The sequence below is a fragment of the Electrona antarctica genome (assembly GCF_951216825.1).
Source record: "Electrona antarctica genome assembly, chromosome: 18".
In the NCBI taxonomy this organism is placed as follows: domain Eukaryota; kingdom Metazoa; phylum Chordata; class Actinopteri; order Myctophiformes; family Myctophidae; genus Electrona; species Electrona antarctica.
The window spans coordinates 349,659-366,705 of record NC_136799.1 but is presented as its reverse complement, the minus strand read 5'-3'; the positions used below and the strand labels follow the sequence as shown (position 1 = coordinate 366,705).

Genomic DNA, 17,047 nt, shown 5'->3' with positions numbered 1-17,047 from the left:
ATTCATTTAGTTCCCATGTGGTTTTCGTCAGTTAAAAAAACGTAGTCGACGGATATTTTTCGACAACACTGCAACAGGCCTCCTGTCTTCTCTGCTCTGTATGGTACCAACCTGATCGTACTGGTACCAACGGGCCTCCTGTCTGCTCTGCTCTGTCCAGGGAACAGATCCTGCTGGTGCTGCTCAGAGTGACGGAGGCTGTGATGAAGAGACCTCCGTCCATCATGCCTCCCGGCAAGAAGACCAACACCATGTCTGGGCGTCTGGCTGGACCCGTCTTCCAGGTAGAGCAGGCAGCGCTTTGCAACTCTCTGTCTCTCTCTGTCTCTCTCTGTCTCTCTCTGTCTCATGTCTGGGCGTCTGGCTGGACCCGTCTTCCAGGTAGAGCAGTATGTCTGGGTGTCTGGCTGGACCCGTCTTCCAGGTAGAGCAGTATGTCTGGGCGTCTGGCTGGACCCGTCTTCCAGGTAGAGCAGTATGTCTGGGCGTCTGGCTGGACCCGTCTTCCAGGTAGAGCATGTCTGGGCGTCTGGCTGGACCCGTCTTCCAGGTAGAGCATGTCTGGGCATCTGGCTGGACCCGTCTTCCAGGTAGAGCAGTATGTCTGGGCGTCTGGCTGGACCCGTCTTCCAGGTAGAGCAGTATGTCTGGGCGTCTGGCTGGACCCGTCTTCCAGGTAGAGCAGTATGTCTGGGTGTCTGGCTGGACCCGTCTTCCAGGTAGAGCAGTATGTCTGGGCGTCTGGCTGGACCCGTCTTCCAGGTAGAGCATGTCTGGGCGTCTGGCTGGACCCGTCTTCCAGGTAGAGCAGTATGTCTGGGCGTCTGGCTGGACCCGTCTTCCAGGTAGAGCAGTATGTCTGGGCGTCTGGCTGGACCCGTCTTCCAGGTAGAGCATGTCTGGGCGTCTGGCTGGACCCGTCTGGCTGGACCCGTCTTCCAGGTAGACCATGTCTGGGCGTCTGGCTGGACCCGTCTTCCAGGTAGAGCAGGCAGCGCTTTGCAACTCTCTTCACGTCAAGGCACATTATTTCCTTTGGGGCATTTGAACCAGGGGACCATCCATTTGAACCAGGGGACCATCCATTTGAACCAGGGGACCATCCATTTGAACCAGGGGACCATCCATTTGAACCAGGGGACCATCCATTTGAACCTGTGGACCATCCATTTGAACCAGGGGACCATCCATTTGAACCTGTGGACCATCCATTTGAACCAGGGGACCATCCATTTGAACCTGTGGACCATCCATTTGAACCAGGGGACCATCCATTTGAACCAGGGGACCATCCATTTGAACCAGGGGACCATCCATTTGATGGGGGGCAGAACACAGCCATGGAGCAGAGCTGCTCTGTGAAACCCAGTCACTCACCCCCAGAACAGAGAGAGCGATTTCGTTTTAATAGTGTGTAACCTATAAAAGTGTGTGCCCCTATAAGACCGCAGCTCGAAGCGCCGACGAACAGAACGTCTGTGGTTGAACCACGAACAGAACAGCTGTGGTTGAACCACGAACAGAACGTCTGTGGTTGAACCACCAGCTGTGGTTGAACCACGAACAGAACAGCTGTGGTTGAACCACGAACAGAACGTCTGTGGTTGAACCACGAACAGAACAGCTGTGGTTGAACCACGAACAGAACGTCAGCTGTGGTTGAACCACGAACAGAACAGCTGTGGTTGAACACGAACAGAACAGCTGTGGTTGAACCACGAACAGAACAGCTGTGGTTGAACCACGAACAGAACAGCTGTGGTTGAACACGAACAGAACAGCTGTGGTTGAACCACGAACAGAACAGCTGTGGTTGAACCACGAACAGAACAGCTGTGGTTGAACCACGAACAGAACAGCTGTGGTTGAACCATGAACAGAACAGCTGTGGTTGAACCACGAACAGAACAGCTGTGGTTGAACCACGAACAGAACAGCTGTGGTTGAACCACGAACAGAACAGCTGTGGTTGAACCACGAACAGAACGTCAGCTGTGGTTGAACCACGAACAGAACAGCTGTGGTTGACCACGAACAGAACAGCTGTGGTTGAACCACGAACAGAACGTCAGCTGTGGTTGAACCACGAACAGAACAGCTGTGGTTGAACCACGAACAGAACGTCGGAAAACGAACGCAGACAACGGCCGCGAGGTTGTTGTGACACAGAAACACACACGTTACAAAACGAATAAAGGGACCCATAAAACAAATCTCAATCTTTCTTTATTGTCACATCACATTACAAGTAAGGTGGTTGTGCCTAAAGGCTCATATTGCAGTTAAAGATAGAGAGAGAAGAACATAAAGTGCATACCATGACAAAGTGAGTGCATAATAAATGGAAGTTCATCATGGGTGCATATATGTACAACTAGGGCCTAGTGGTACATACATAGTGACTAGGGCCTAGTGGTACATACATAGTGACTAGGGCCTAGTGGTACATACATAGTGACTAGGGCCTAGTGGTACATACATAGTGACTAGGGCCTAGTGACTAGGGCCTAGTGGTACATACATAGTGACTAGGGCCTAGTGGTACATACATAGTGACTAGGGCCTAGTGACTAGGGCCTAGTGGTACATACATAGTGACTAGGGCCTAGTGGTACATACATAGTGACTAGGGCCTAGTGACTAGGGCCTAGTGGTACATACATAGTGACTAGGGCCTAGTGGTACATACATAGTGACTAGGGCCTAGTGGTACATACATAGTGACTAGGCTATAACTAGGGCCTAGTGGTACATACATAGTGACTAGGCTATAACTAGGGCCTAGTGGTACATACATAGTGACTAGGGCCTAGTGGTACATACATAGTGACTAGGGCCTAGTGACTAGGGCCTAGAGGTACATACATAGTGACTAGGGCCTAGTGGTACATACATAGTGACTAGGGCCTAGTGGTACATACATAGTGACTAGGCTATAACTAGGGCCTAGTTGTACATACATAGTGACTAGGGCCTAGTGGTACATACATAGTGACTAGGGCCTAGTGACTAGGGCCTAGTGGTACATACATAGTGACTAGGGCCTAGTGACTAGGGCCTAGTGGTACATACATAGTGACTAGGGCCTAGTGGTACATACATAGTGACTAGGGCCTAGTGGTACATACATAGTGACTAGGGCCTAGTGGTACATACATAGTGACTAGGGCCTAGTGGTACATACATAGTGACTAGGGCCTAGTGACTAGGGCCTAGTGGTACATACATAGTGACTAGGGCCTAGTGGTACATACATAGTGACTAGGGCCTAGTGACTAGGGCCTAGTGGTACATACATAGTGACTAGGGCCTAGTGACTAGGGCCTAGTGGTACATACATAGTGACTAGGGCCTAGTGACTAGGGCCTAGTGGTACATCCATAGTGACTAGGGCCTAGTGGTACATACATAGTGACTAGGGCCTAGTGGTACATACATAGTGACTAGGGACTAGGGCCTAGTGGTACATACATAGTGACTAGGGACTAGGGCCTAGTGGTACATACATAGTGACTAGGGCCTAGTGGTACATACATAGTGACTAGGGCCTAGTGGTACATACATAGTGACTAGGGCCTAGTGGTACATACATAGTGACTAGGGCCTAGTGGTACATACATAGTGACTAGGGCCTAGTGGTACATACATAGTGACTAGGGACTAGGGCCTAGTGGTACATACATAGTGACTAGGGCCTAGTGGTACATACATAGTGACTAGGGCCTAGTGGTACATACATAGTGACTAGGGCCTAGTGGTACATACATAGTGACTAGGCTATAACTAGGGCCTAGTGGTACATACATAGTGACTAGGCTATAACTAGGGCCTAGTGGTACATACATAGTGACTAGGCTATAACTAGGGCCTAGTGGTACATACTACATACATAGTGACTAGGGCCTAGTGGTACATACATAGTGACTAGGCTATAACTAAAAGAGTCCCTATTTGAGCAGGAATCAGTTCAGACTGTGCAACAAAACTTAGCTCTTGTTCAGCAGTCTGATTGCTGACAAGTAAAAACAATCTGTCCACAACCCACAATGGGTCCCCGAGCCAGTGTTTGGGAAACTAATTAATTACGCGTATATGTCTGTCTGTCTCTGTATGTCTGTCTCTGTATGTCTGTCTCTGTCTCTCTGTATGTCTGTCTCTGTCTCTTTGTATATCTCTCCATCTCTCTCTCCATCTGTCTCTCTGTCGCTGTGTCTCTCCGCCTGTCTCTCTCTCTCTCTCTCTCTCTCTCTCTCTCTCTCTCTCTCTCTCTCTCTCTCTCTCTCTCTCTCTCTCTCTCTCTGTGGGTGTCTCTCTCTCTCTCTCTCTCTCTCTCTCTCTCTCTCTCTCTCTCTCTCTCTCTCTCTCTCTGTGGGTGTCTCTCTCTCTCTCTCTCTCTCTCTCTCTCTCTCTCTCTCTCTCTCTCTCTCTCTGTGGGTGTCTCTCTCTCTCTCTCTCTCTCTCTCTCTCTCTCTCTCTCTCTCTCTCTCTCTCTCTCTCTCTCTCTCTCTCCGTGGGTGTCTCTCTCTCTCTCTCTCTCCGTGGGTGTCTCTCTCTCTCTCTCTCTGTGGGTGTGGTGTGTTCCAGACGCTGATCGTGGCCTGGATCAAGGGGAACCTCAACGTCTACATCAGCAGGGAGCTGTGGGACGACCTGCTGTCCGTCCTGTCCTCTCTGACCTGCTGGGACGAGCTGGTCACCGAGTGGTCCTACACCATGGAGACCCTCACCAAGGTATTACACTGTTAACCCTTAGACTACCGTTGACGGTATTGACGTAATTGTTTTATTCCCTATAATCGGGGGCTTAATGTAGCATAATGTAGCATAATGTAGCATAATGTAGCATAATGTAGCATAATGTAGCAACCTTTGGCTCGTTTTGGCTAACGGCCGATGTAATCTACCTAAAACCGGCCGAACTCCTTGCGTGCACGGCCGCGCGAGCACAAGCTTAATTTGACTTGGATATTAAAATAAACGATGATCGATTATCATCCCGGACAGATGACTGTGTAACAGAGTGCAGAAAGATAGCGGATGTTGATGTTCTGTTTAACCGGAAATGACATCGCCAGATTCGCCAGATTTTAGATTTGGTCAAAATCGGCATAATGGTGACGTTAGCGCCACCATCAGGACTGGGTGTAATACTATAGGATTACGGTGTTAGAATGAGATATAGTGTGTATGTCACAGAGTTTTCTATTGGCATTAAAATGACGAATACAAAATAAATAAATAAAGTGTGTGTGTGTGTGTGTGTGTGTGTGTGTGTGTGTGTGTGTGTGTGTGTGTGTGTGTGTGTGTGTGTGTGTGCGTGCGCGTGCGCGTGCGTGCGTGCGTGCGTGCGTGCGTTTTGTAGGTTCTGGCCAGGAACCTGTACAGTGTGGACCTCAACGAACTGCCTCTGGACAAACTGAGTGAACAGAAACAGAAGAAGCACAAAGGAAAAGGTCTGGACCACGCACACGCACACACACACACACATATACACACACACACAGTCTGTTCTTCAGTGTTGATTTAACTCCGAGAGCGTCCCAAATAAACGTTTGTGTACACTCTGAATTTAAACATGGGTCTGCTGATGGGGGCGCTTGTTTTATCTCTGGCGTTGTAAAACCAGCGCCCCCATCAGCGCGTCCATCGACTCCTAGGCTTAAAACAAGTTTGAATCCACCGTCCCTGACGCATCCGGCTTCGTCGGCCGTCGATACGAACACTATTCACCCTTTGTCAAGTCCCGCCCATGGTTGTGCCCCTCTTCGCACCCACCCAATCCTCTCTCTCTCCATCCACTACCATTGAAATAAGGTGTTTTTCAGTTGCTTCGTATTGATATTCTGTGAGTTCAATTCTTATTTTAAACTTAGTGTCAGTAAGAAGGAACATTTAGCAAAAGGCCGATGCACACCTCAAGGCTATTGACAGGTGCGTAGGGCAATAAAGCATACTGAAAAGGGTATCTTTGAAAAACAAAGAAGGGTCCCGCAAACTGTCAGAAAACTTGCCAAAAATGAGCAACATTTTTGGCAAGTTTTCTGACAGTGTGCGGGACCCTTCTTTGTTTTTCAAAGATACCCTTTTAAGTACGAAGGAACATCACAGGTGCAGCACGGTGACTGCAGGGCAGGTCATGTTTGTTTTTAGTTTTTTTTCCAAAAATGATGTTTTAGCAAATTCAACATAAACAAGGTGGAACCAGGGAGGAACAGGGCAGAAAGAGCCTCCTGGTTGGTCAGTCAGGGACCAATCAGAAGGCTGACAAAGGGTGGATTGGCCCGTGTTCGGGGGAGAGAGGGGAGCCCGGCAGGGAGGGAGGGTGATCTATTGGTCATTGCATGGGAGGAGTAGGACAAACTAAATGGAAACTAAGCTACGATGACTAAAATTAAGGCTAAATATATTGACAATTTTGTCGACAAATAAGTGTAAAATCAGTCGTTATGACGTCATCAAGGACCGCCAAAACACATTTGGTCGACTAAATCACCTGTAGATTTAGTCGACTAAATGTCATAGGATTTTAGTCGACTAAATCTAAAAGTCTAAAACTAGACAAAAAATGTGACTGAAAATAAATAAAAACTATTGAAGAGACTATGACTAAAAACTACCACAAACAACCCTCCCTCCCCTGGGTGTCTCTGTGGGTCCTCTCCCTCCCTCCTTCCCTGGGTGTCTCTGTGGGTCCCCTCCCTCCCTCCTTCCCTGGGTGTCTCTGTTGGTCCCCTCCCTCCCTCCTCCCCTGGGTGTCTCTGTGGGTCCTCTCCCTCCCTCCTTCCCTGGGTGTCTCTGTGGGTCCCCTCCCTCCCTCCTTCCCTGGGTGTCTCTGTGGGTCCCCTCCCTCCCTCCTTCCCTGGGTGTCTCTGTGGGTCCTCTCCCTCCCTCCTTCCCTGGGTGTCTCTGTGGGTCCCCTCCCTCCCTCCTTCCCTGGGTGTCTCTGTGGGTCCTCTCCCTCCCTCCTTCCCTGGGTGTCTCTGTGGGTCCCCTCCCTCCCTCCTTCCCTGGGTGTCTCTGTGGGTCCCCTCCCTCCCTCCTTCCCTGGGTGTCTCTGTGGGTCCTCTCCCTCCCTCCTTCCCTGGGTGTCTCTGTGGGTCCCCTCCCTCCCTCCTTCCCTGGGTGTCTCTGTGGGTCCTCTCCCTCCCTCCTTCCCTGGGTGTCTCTGTGGGCCCTCTCCCTCCCTCCTTCCCTGGGTGTCTCTGTGGGTCCCCTCCCTCCCTCCTTCCCTGGGTGTCTCTGTGGGTCCTCTCCCTCCCTCCTTCCCTGGGTGTCTCTGTGGGGGTCCTCTCCCTCCCTCCTTCCCTGGGTGTCTCTGTGGGTCCCCTCCCTCCCTCCTTCCCTGGGTGTCTCTGTGGGTCCCCTCCCTCCCTCCTTCCCTGGGTGTCTCTGTGGGTCCCCTCCCTCCCTCCTTCCCTGGGTGTCTCTGTGGGGGTCCTCTCCCTCCCTCCTTCCCTGGGTGTCTCTGTGGGTCCTCTCCCTCCCTCCTTCCCTGGGTGTCTCTGTGGGTCCTCTCCCTCCCTCCTTCCCTGGGTGTCTCTGTGGGTCCCCTCCCTCCCTCCTTCCCTGGGTGTCTCTGTGGGTCCTCTCCCTCCCTCCTTCCCTGGGTGTCTCTGTGGGTCCCCTCCCTCCCTCCTTCCCTGGGTGTCTCTGTGGGGGTCCTCTCCCTCCCTCCTTCCCTGGGTGTCTCTGTGGGTCCCCTCCCTCCCTCCTTCCCTGGGTGTCTCTGTGGGTCCCCTCCCTCCCTCCTTCCCTGGGTGTCTCTGTGGGGGTCCTCTCCCTCCCTCCTTCCCTGGGTGTCTCTGTGGGTCCTCTCCCTCCCTCCTCCCCTGGGTGTCTCTGTGGGTCCTCTCCCTCCCTCCTTCCCTGGGTGTCTCTGTGGGTCCTCTCCCTCCCTCCTTCCCTGGGTGTCTCTGTGGGCCCTCTCCCTCCCTCCTTCCCTGGGTGTCTCTGTGGGTCCTCTCCCTCCCTCCTTCCCTGGGTGTCTCTGTGGGCCCTCTCCCTCCCTCCTTCCCTGGGTGTCTCTGTGGGGGTCCTCTCCCTCCCTCCTTCCCTGAGTGTCTCTGTGGGTCCTCTCCCTCCCTCCCTCCCTCTTTCCCTGGGTGTCTCTGTGGGTCCTCTCACTCCCTCCTTCCCTGGGTGTCTCTGTGGGGGTCCTCTCCCTCCCTCCTTCCCTGGGTCCTCTCCACCAGGTATGGGGTCGGAGGGCCAGCGTCCGGCCGTGGACCGCTCCTTCTCTAAAGGGTGGAGCCGGGACCAGCCGGGCCAGGCGGTGGCCATGAGGCAGCGCAGCGCCACCACCGCGGGCTCCCCGGGCATCGAGAAGGCCAGGTGCATGGTGCGGCAGAAGACCGTCGGTGAGTCCACTGTGTGTGTGTGTGTGTGTTGTGTTGTGTTGTGTTGTGTTGTGTTGTGTTGTGTTGTGTTGTAACCTTAAAACTACTTCCCCTGCCATAGAGGAACATTTTGTGTGGGTGTGTGTGGGCGGTTTTGTGCTGTTACAGTCACTTCCCCTGCTGTAGAGAAACCTAGGCGCAGTGCACGTGTACGTGGGTGTGTGTGTACGTGGGTGCGTGTGTTTTTGGGGGGTGGTCTAGTGTCAAACTGTCACCTCAACACCATGTCGTTCAGTGAAGTCCTCTGTTAGTGAAAATGTTTTGATTAAAAGTGTGTAACATGTTACCCTTCACGTCGCAGAAGCGAACCGAAGCTGCACTCGATTAAGGAAGCATGAGGTCAGTCCGCTGCCCTCCCCAGGTTGGCAGTGGAAGTGTAGCGCCCAGGATTACATTAGATAATTGACACTGGGTGAAATAAATGGGTTACAAAATCGTGGGATAAAAAATGTAGAAAAAAAAAGAAAAAATAACTTGGATTGTTTTTTTCTTTTTAGAGCGATGCCAGAAAAGCTATTATCGGTGACTACACTGAGTCAATCCATCACTGTCTGTGTGCTGCCCTCTCCTTCTGACCAACCAGGTTGCGCCCTAGTTGTTGGTGATACGGGCTCAGCCTGGATATAAAACTTGGTTAGGCGTTCTCCTTTGATACGTGAGGTTCAGGCTTCAATCACTTCAATGCATGTTGCTCGGCCAATATCGACAATAAGCCACTTCGACCTACGTACTTGTATCGTATGTAAAAGACAGAAAGGGCCCTTTCACACAGTCACACTCGATGTTTTTCGGGCCGGGCCGGGGGCCAAAAATGTATGTTAATTAGTAGGGATGTCCCGATACACTTTTTTCGTTCCCGATCCGATCCTGATACCACAATTTCTGTGTTAGCCGATACCAAATACCGATACCAGTGATCTGGTGTTGTGATCTCATGTTGTGTTTATAGCTATCTATAGCTATATATCTGGTGTTGTGTTTATAGCTATCTAGCTATATATCTGGTGTTGTGTTTATAGCTATCTAGCTATATATCTGGTGTTGTGTTTATAGCTATCTAGCTATATATCTGGTGTTGTGTTTATAGCTATCTAGCTATATATCTGGCGTTGTGTTTATAGCTATCTAGCTATATATCTGGTGTTGTGTTTATAGCTATCTAGCTATATATCTGGTGTTGTGTTTATAGCTATCTAGCTATATATCTCATTCTCATGTTGTGTTTATAGCTATCTAGCTATATATCTGGTGTTGTGTTTATAGCTATCTAGCTATATATCTGGTGTTGTGTTTATAGCTATCTAGCTATATATCTGGTGTTGTGTTTATAGCTATCTAGCTATATATCTGGTGTTGTGTTTATAGCTATCTAGCTATATATCTGGTGTTGTGTTTATAGCTATCTAGCTATATATCTGGTGTTGTGTTTATAGCAGACTCCTCACTCAAATGTCCACTTGCAGTTTGGGCAACTCCAAAGCAAACTCCACATGCCCCAACATTTTATTTACCTGCCATAGTGTCAACCCCTTACCCCTGCAGTGTGGGATAGCTGGTTAGACTGGCATAGTGTCGACCCCTTACCCCTGTGTGGGATCGCTGGTTAGACTGGCATAGTGTCGACCCCTTACCCCTGTGTGGGATCGCTGGTTAGACTCTGCATAGTGTCAACCCCTTACCCCTGTGTCGGATCGCTGGTTAGACTGGCATAGTGTCGACCCCTTACCCCTGTGTGGGATCACTGGTTAGACTGGCATAGTGTCGACCCCTTACCCCTGTGTCAGATCGCTGGTTAGACTGGCATATTCTCCGATACCGATATGACCAAATAAGGGCCGATACGATACAGTATCGGGACATCTGCACTAATTAGTCTGGCAGAGCCGAGGAGACACATTCGTACTCAAGCAGACATGACATGACAGGTGTGTTTACCTTCTACATAGCCTGGGGTCCACCTATGCTTTCTATGGCATCGGCAGCTCCCGGCAGGATCCGCCGGGAGAATCTAGACGCAGCTGTGCGACATGAGACTAATTAATTAGAGCGACAGAGAGAGAGAGAGAGAGAGGAGTGTGTGTGCGTCAATTTAACAATGGTGCAGACGATCAGAAATCAGCAGAGAGAGAGTGATCAACGTTTGCGCTACTCTATGCCGTATTGAAGTGGACTATCGGACCCAGCCTTTTTTTTCCTCCCTGGAAATCAAAACGTCTGGGTTTACACAGTGCAAAGTCCAAACCCACATTCAGTGTGAAAGGGCATAAAGACAGGGACAAATTAGCCAAGGCGCCCTTGGCTCTCAGGGGCCCCTCGGGGAAATTGGACCGCACGGTACTAGGTTTGACGCCCTGAAAGGGGCCCCAGGGGCCCTTCATTGGCCATTGATTGTTAAATATAGGTCAAAAAGATGATAGAAACACGGAAAAACACAAATATGTCGCGCACAATGAGGGCCCTGCAAAAACCGCCCCTCGTAGGGGTTAATCCGACCCTGCATAAAGACCTGGCTGCTGATTCTGGGTGAACGTGTCATAACTGTTGTTGTCGTTGTTGCTGCTGTGTGACGTTGGCCCAGCGAGGAGAACTGAGCCGTACCACTGGCCAACATGTCACTATAGTCACTTTGTCTCTTTTCCTCTCCTCCTCTCTTCCTGACCCTGTTACTCCCTGACCCCTGACCCTGTTACTCCCTGACCCCTTCCAAGCCTGACCCTGTTACTCCCTGACCCCTGACCCTGTTACTCCCTGACCCCTTCCAAGCCTGACCCTGTTACTCCCTGACCCCTGACCCTGTTACTCCCTGACCCCTTCCAAGCCTGACCCTGTTACTCCCTGACCCCCGCGGTGACCCTGTTACTCCCTGACCCCCGCGGTGACCCTGTTACTCCCTGACCCTGTTACTCCCTGACCCCCGCGGTGACCCTGTTACTCCCTGACCCCCGCGGTGACCCTGTTACTCCCTGACCCCCGCGGTGACCCTGTTACTCCCTGACCCTGTTACTCCCTGACCCCCGCGGTGACCCTGTTACTCCCTGACCCCCGCGGTGACCCTGTTACTCCCTGACCCTGTTACTCCCTGACCCCCGCGGTGACCCTGTTACTCCCTGACCCCCGCGGTGACCCTGTTACTCCCTGACCCTGTTACTCCTGACCCCCGCGGTGACCCTGTTACTCCCTGACCCCCGCGGTGACCCTGTTACTCCCTGACCCCTGACCCTGTTACTCCCTGACCCCCGCGGTGACCCTGTTACTCCCTGACCCCCGCGGTGACCCTGTTACTCCCTGACCCCTGACCCTGTTACTCCCTGACCCCCGCGGTGACCCTGTTACTCCCTGACCCCTGACCCTGTTACTCCCTGACCCCCGCGGTGACCCTGTTACTCCCTGACCCTGTTACTCCCTGACCCTGTTACTCCCTGACCCCCGCGGTGACCCTGTTACTCCCTGACCCTGTTACTCCCTGACCCTGTTACTCCCTGACCCCTGACCCCCGCGGTGACCCTGTTACTCCCTGACCCTGTTACTCCCTGACCCCCGCGGTGACCCTGTTACTCCCTGACCCCTGACCCTGTTACTCCCAGACCCTGTTACTCCCTGACCCCTGACCCTGTTACTCCCTGACCCCTGACCCTGTTACTCCCTGACCCTGTTACTCCCTGACCCTGTTACTCCCTGACCCTGTTACTCCCTGACCCCTGACCCCTGCGGTTTACACCCTTCCTTCCTTCCTTCCTTCCTTCCTTCCTTCCTTCCTTCCTACCACCTCTGATCCTTTCTTCTCTTTCCCAGTTTCCTCCGTCCTCTCAAGCCTCCGCCGCTCTCCCGTGTCCATTAGGACGACGCGTGCAATGTTTTCTCTCTTCTAACCTTTCTTAAACCTCTCGTATGTCTTCCTTCCCCGTCTTTATCTCTCCACCTCTTCTCGTCCTGACATCGCTGTCCCCTTTGTCTCTAATATGTCTCCTTTGTTTCCCCCATACCCTGTCCTCTCTGCCCTTTCTCCTCCCTCTCTCTCTCTCTCTTCACTCTCGCCTTTTCCCACTCTGTCCGACCCTCTTTTCCTCCTCTCTGTCTGTCCCTGTCCCCTCGTGGCCCCCCGTGGCCCCCCGTGGCCCCCCGTGGCCCCCCCAGCTCTACGTAGCTGTTCTACGGGAGACTCTTTGCTGTCCTCGGCCTTTATCCGCAGCGCTAAGAGCGCTCCGGCTCTGGCGCCACCTCTTCCTGTTCACCTCCACCACCTCCACCACCACCCCTTACTACCCCCTCTAGCCGACCAGCTGGCAGGTACCCACTGTCTGCACCCACTGCCTGTCTGTCTGCCTGCCTGTCTGTCTGCCTGTCTGTCTGCACTTACTGCCTGTCTGTCTGTCTGTCTGTCTGCACTCACTGCCTGCCTGTCTGTCTGCACTCACTGCCTGTCTGTCTGTCTGTCTGTCTGCACTCACTGCCTGCCTGTCTGTCTGCACTCACTGCCTGCCTGTCTGCACTCACTGTCTGCCTGTCTGTCTGCACTCACTGCCTGTCTGTCTGCACTCACTGCCTGTCTGTCTGCACTCACTGCCTGTCTGTCTGCACTCACTGCCTGTCTGTCTGCACTCACTGCCTTTCTGTCTGCACTCACTGTCTGCCTGTCTGTCTGTCTGCACTCACTGTCTGCCTGTCTGTCTGTCTGCCTGTCTGTCTGTCTGCACTCACTGTCTGTCTGTCTGTCTGTCTGCACTCACTGCCTGCCTGTCTGTCTGCACTCACTGCCTGTCTGTCTGCACTCACTGTCTGCCTGTCTGTCTGTCTGCACTCACTGTCTGTCTGTCTGTCTGTCTGTCTGTCTGTCTGTCTGTCCGTCCGTCCGTCCGTCTGTCCGTCCATACCGATACCACCCTCAAGTACTCGTACTCGGAATACTAGTACCAAAACATTCAATTGACACTTGTTGGAACAAAATGTGGCATTTTTTTCAGGCTATTATTGTGATAATTGAACATTACAGTATCATACAAGTACAAGGCATGACAATGAAATTAAATTAGAGAAAAAGGGGGTAAAATAAGTAGTGATTCAACAAAAATAAAAAGTACTCGTATTGGTACTCGGAAACGGCGAATACTGAAAATTAAGTACTTGTACTCGGCCTGAAAAAAAAAACGGTATCTGAACAACTCTACTTTCCACCTTCAACCTGACGAGCTTGCCATATTGTGCAAACCACCCCACAACCTTGTTGGTTGTCCCTTCCTCTTGTTACCTTCTTGTCTAAAATGTACTACCACCCACTCTTTGTTATAAGTTATAGCCGAATCATTGCCGTTTTGCTTACGGCGTTCTCTTTGGCGTCATTCGACCGGCTTGTGTTTTTTTTCACGTGTGCATTTTTGGTTCATTTTGTGCCGTGTGACCTTCGGGTGGTTCTGTTGAGAGTTTCTCTGATTCCTCAGAGGAACAGTGACCGTCAGACGTCTATATATGCAAAACTGCCAGACAACTATTCCACAATCTCCAAATGCTATATAGAGTCTGGAACTACACCTCCTGAATGCTATATAGAGTCTGGAACTACAACTCCTGAATGCTATATAGAGTCTGGAACTACAACTCCTGAATGCTATATAGAGTCTGGAACTACAACTCCTGAATGCTATATAGAGTCTGGAACTACAACTCCTGAATGCTATATAGAGTCTGGAACTACACCTCCTGAATGCTATATAGAGTCTGGAACTACACCTCCTGAATGCTATATAGAGTCTGGAACTACAACTCCTGAATGCTATATAGAGTCTGGAACTACAACTCCTGAATGCTATATAGAGTCTGGAACTACAACTCCTGAATGCTATATAGAGTCTGGAACTACAACTCCTGAATGCTATATAGAGTCTGGAACTACACCTCCTGAATGCTATATAGAGTCTGGAACTACACCTCCTGAATGCTATATAGAGTCTGGAACTACAACTCCTGAATGCTATATAGAGTCTGGAACTACAACTCCTGAATGCTATATAGAGTCTGGAACTACAACTCCTGAATGCTATATAGCGTCTGGAACTACACCTCCTGAATGCTATATAGAGTCTGGAACTACAACTCCTGAATGCTATATAGAGTCTGGAACTACACCTCCTGAATGCTATATAGAGTCTGGAACTACACCTCCTGAATGCTATATAGAGTCTGGAACTACACCTCCTGAATGCTATATAGAGTCTGGAACTACACCTCCTGAATGCTACGTAGAGTCTGGAACTACACCTCCTGAATGCTATATAGAGTCTGGAACTACACCTCCTGAATGCTATATAGAGTCTGGAACTACACCTCCTGAATGCTATATAGAGTCTGGAACTACACCTCCTGAATGCTATATAGAGTCTGGAACTACACCTCCTGAATGCTATATAGAGTCTGGAACTACACCTCCTGAATGCTATATAGAGTCTGGAACTACAACTCCTGAATGCTATATAGAGTCTGGAACTACAACTCCTGAATGCTATATAGAGTCTGGAACTACAACTCCTGAATGCTATATAGAGTCTGGAACTACAACTCCTGAATGCTATATAGAGTCTGGAACTACACCTCCTGAATGCTATATAGAGTCTGGAACTACACCTCCTGAATGCTATATAGAGTCTGGAACTACAACTCCTGAATGCTATATAGAGTCTGGAACTACAACTCCTGAATGCTATATAGAGTCTGGAACTACAACTCCTGAATGCTATATAGCGTCTGGAACTACACCTCCTGAATGCTATATAGAGTCTGGAACTACAACTCCTGAATGCTATATAGAGTCTGGAACTACACCTCCTGAATGCTATATAGAGTCTGGAACTACACCTCCTGAATGCTATATAGAGTCTGGAACTACACCTCCTGAATGCTATATAGAGTCTGGAACTACACCTCCTGAATGCTACGTAGAGTCTGGAACTACACCTCCTGAATGCTATATAGAGTCTGGAACTACACCTCCTGAATGCTATATAGAGTCTGGAACTACACCTCCTGAATGCTATATAGAGTCTGGAACTACACCTCCTGAATGCTATATAGAGTCTGGAACTACACCTCCTGAATGCTACGTAGAGTCTGGAACTATACACCTCCCGAAATCCCAGTAAGGAAGCTGCCATTTCCGTTCACAAAAATATATTTTTAAATGTATTTACATTTTTTTTTTTTTTTTTTTTTCCTGCTAAGCAGCAAGCTATATACTGTACATGGGCAACTGGCCCCACACCTTCACGTAATGTGGCCTTTTTTGATTGATTGATTGAAATATGTATTAACAGTTTGCAGAATTACAGTACATTTCAAGCACAAACTCAATACAAAGGCTGTTAACTGTGAGTGGACGACCCAATTAAGCACTACACTTGTTTACAAGCGGGTCCACCATGTTCAATAGGCCTATCTCACAGCCCCCTTTCCACGCCCCCTTCCGGTAGCTAGTGGTGTCTTTTAACATTAGCGTTTACACATTTTTTTCTCTGGAGAATCTAAGTACATTTCCTAATGTAAAAATGTGACAGACCAATATTATTATGAAGCAAACAAGATGGTAAATCAGCTCGAACAGATAGAACAAACCTTACCTTGAGAAAACAAAAGTTGTAGACTTCTTAAATGACCTCTGTTAACATGTAGCGTCTATGGAGTGACGTCACGCTATCACCACTAGCTCCGAAAGGGGGCGTGGGAAGGGGGCGGGGAAATTCTGTGAGATAGGCTCAGATATGATTTCAGCTGTTAACAAATCCAAACATGCAAACATGACCCGCTTTAATTACTTCACTCGAAATTAGTAACTAGTATTACAATGTATTTTGTAGTAACTAGTATTCAAATGTATTTTTTAGTAACTAGTATTACAATGTATTTTTTAGTAACTAGTATTAAAATGTATTTTTTAGTAACTAGTATTAAAATGTATTTTTTAGTAACTAGTATTAAAATGTATTTTTTAGTAACTAGTATTAAAATGTATTTTTTAGTAACTAGTATTAAAATGTATTTTTTAGTAACTAGTATTAAAATGTATTTTTTAGTAACTAGTATTAAAATGTATTTTTTATTAACTAGTATTAAAATGTATTTTTTAGTAACTAGTATTAAAATGTATTTTTTAGTAACTAGTATTAAAATGTATTTTTTAGTAACTAGTATTAAAATGTATTTTGTAGTAACTAGTATTAAAATGTATTTTTTAGTAACTAGTATTAAAATGTATTTTTTAGTAACTAGTATTAAAATGTATTTTTTAGTAACTAGTATTAAAATGTATTTTTTATTAACTAGTATTAAAATGTATTTTGTAGTAACTAGTATTCAAATGTATTTTTTAGTAACTAGTATTAAAATGTATTTTTTAGTAACTAGTATTAAAATGTATTTTTTAGTAACTAGTATTAAAATGTATTTTTTAGTAACTAGTATTAAAATGTATTTTTTATTAACTAGTATTAAAATGTATTTTTTAGTAACTAGTATTAAAATGTATTTTTTAGTAACTAGTATTAAAATGTATTTTTTAGTAACTAGTATTAAAATGTATTTTGTAGTAACTAGTATTACATTTGTTTTATGTCCAATGTATTTCTATTTAGTTAAAAGATTAACATAACTATAATTAAAGGCATTTG

The 17,047-nt window shown here is 48.5% G+C and overlaps 1 protein-coding gene across 1 annotated transcript in view; it reads left to right on the top strand.

The window, feature by feature from the left end:
- The window catches only part of LOC306942652 (uncharacterized protein), a gene marked incomplete at its 3' end in the record, with an annotated part of 92,298 nt that overhangs the window by 51,989 nt on the left and 23,262 nt on the right, over nucleotides 1-17,047 (top strand). Inside the window, exons 14-18 of the mRNA XM_079528660.1 lie at nucleotides 161-284; nucleotides 4,585-4,731; nucleotides 5,363-5,453; nucleotides 8,193-8,357; nucleotides 12,531-12,683. Of these exons, the coding sequence (XP_079384786.1) occupies nucleotides 161-284; nucleotides 4,585-4,731; nucleotides 5,363-5,453; nucleotides 8,193-8,357; nucleotides 12,531-12,683 (680 nt within the window). The remainder of the gene's footprint in view (nucleotides 1-160; nucleotides 285-4,584; nucleotides 4,732-5,362; nucleotides 5,454-8,192; nucleotides 8,358-12,530; nucleotides 12,684-17,047) is intronic.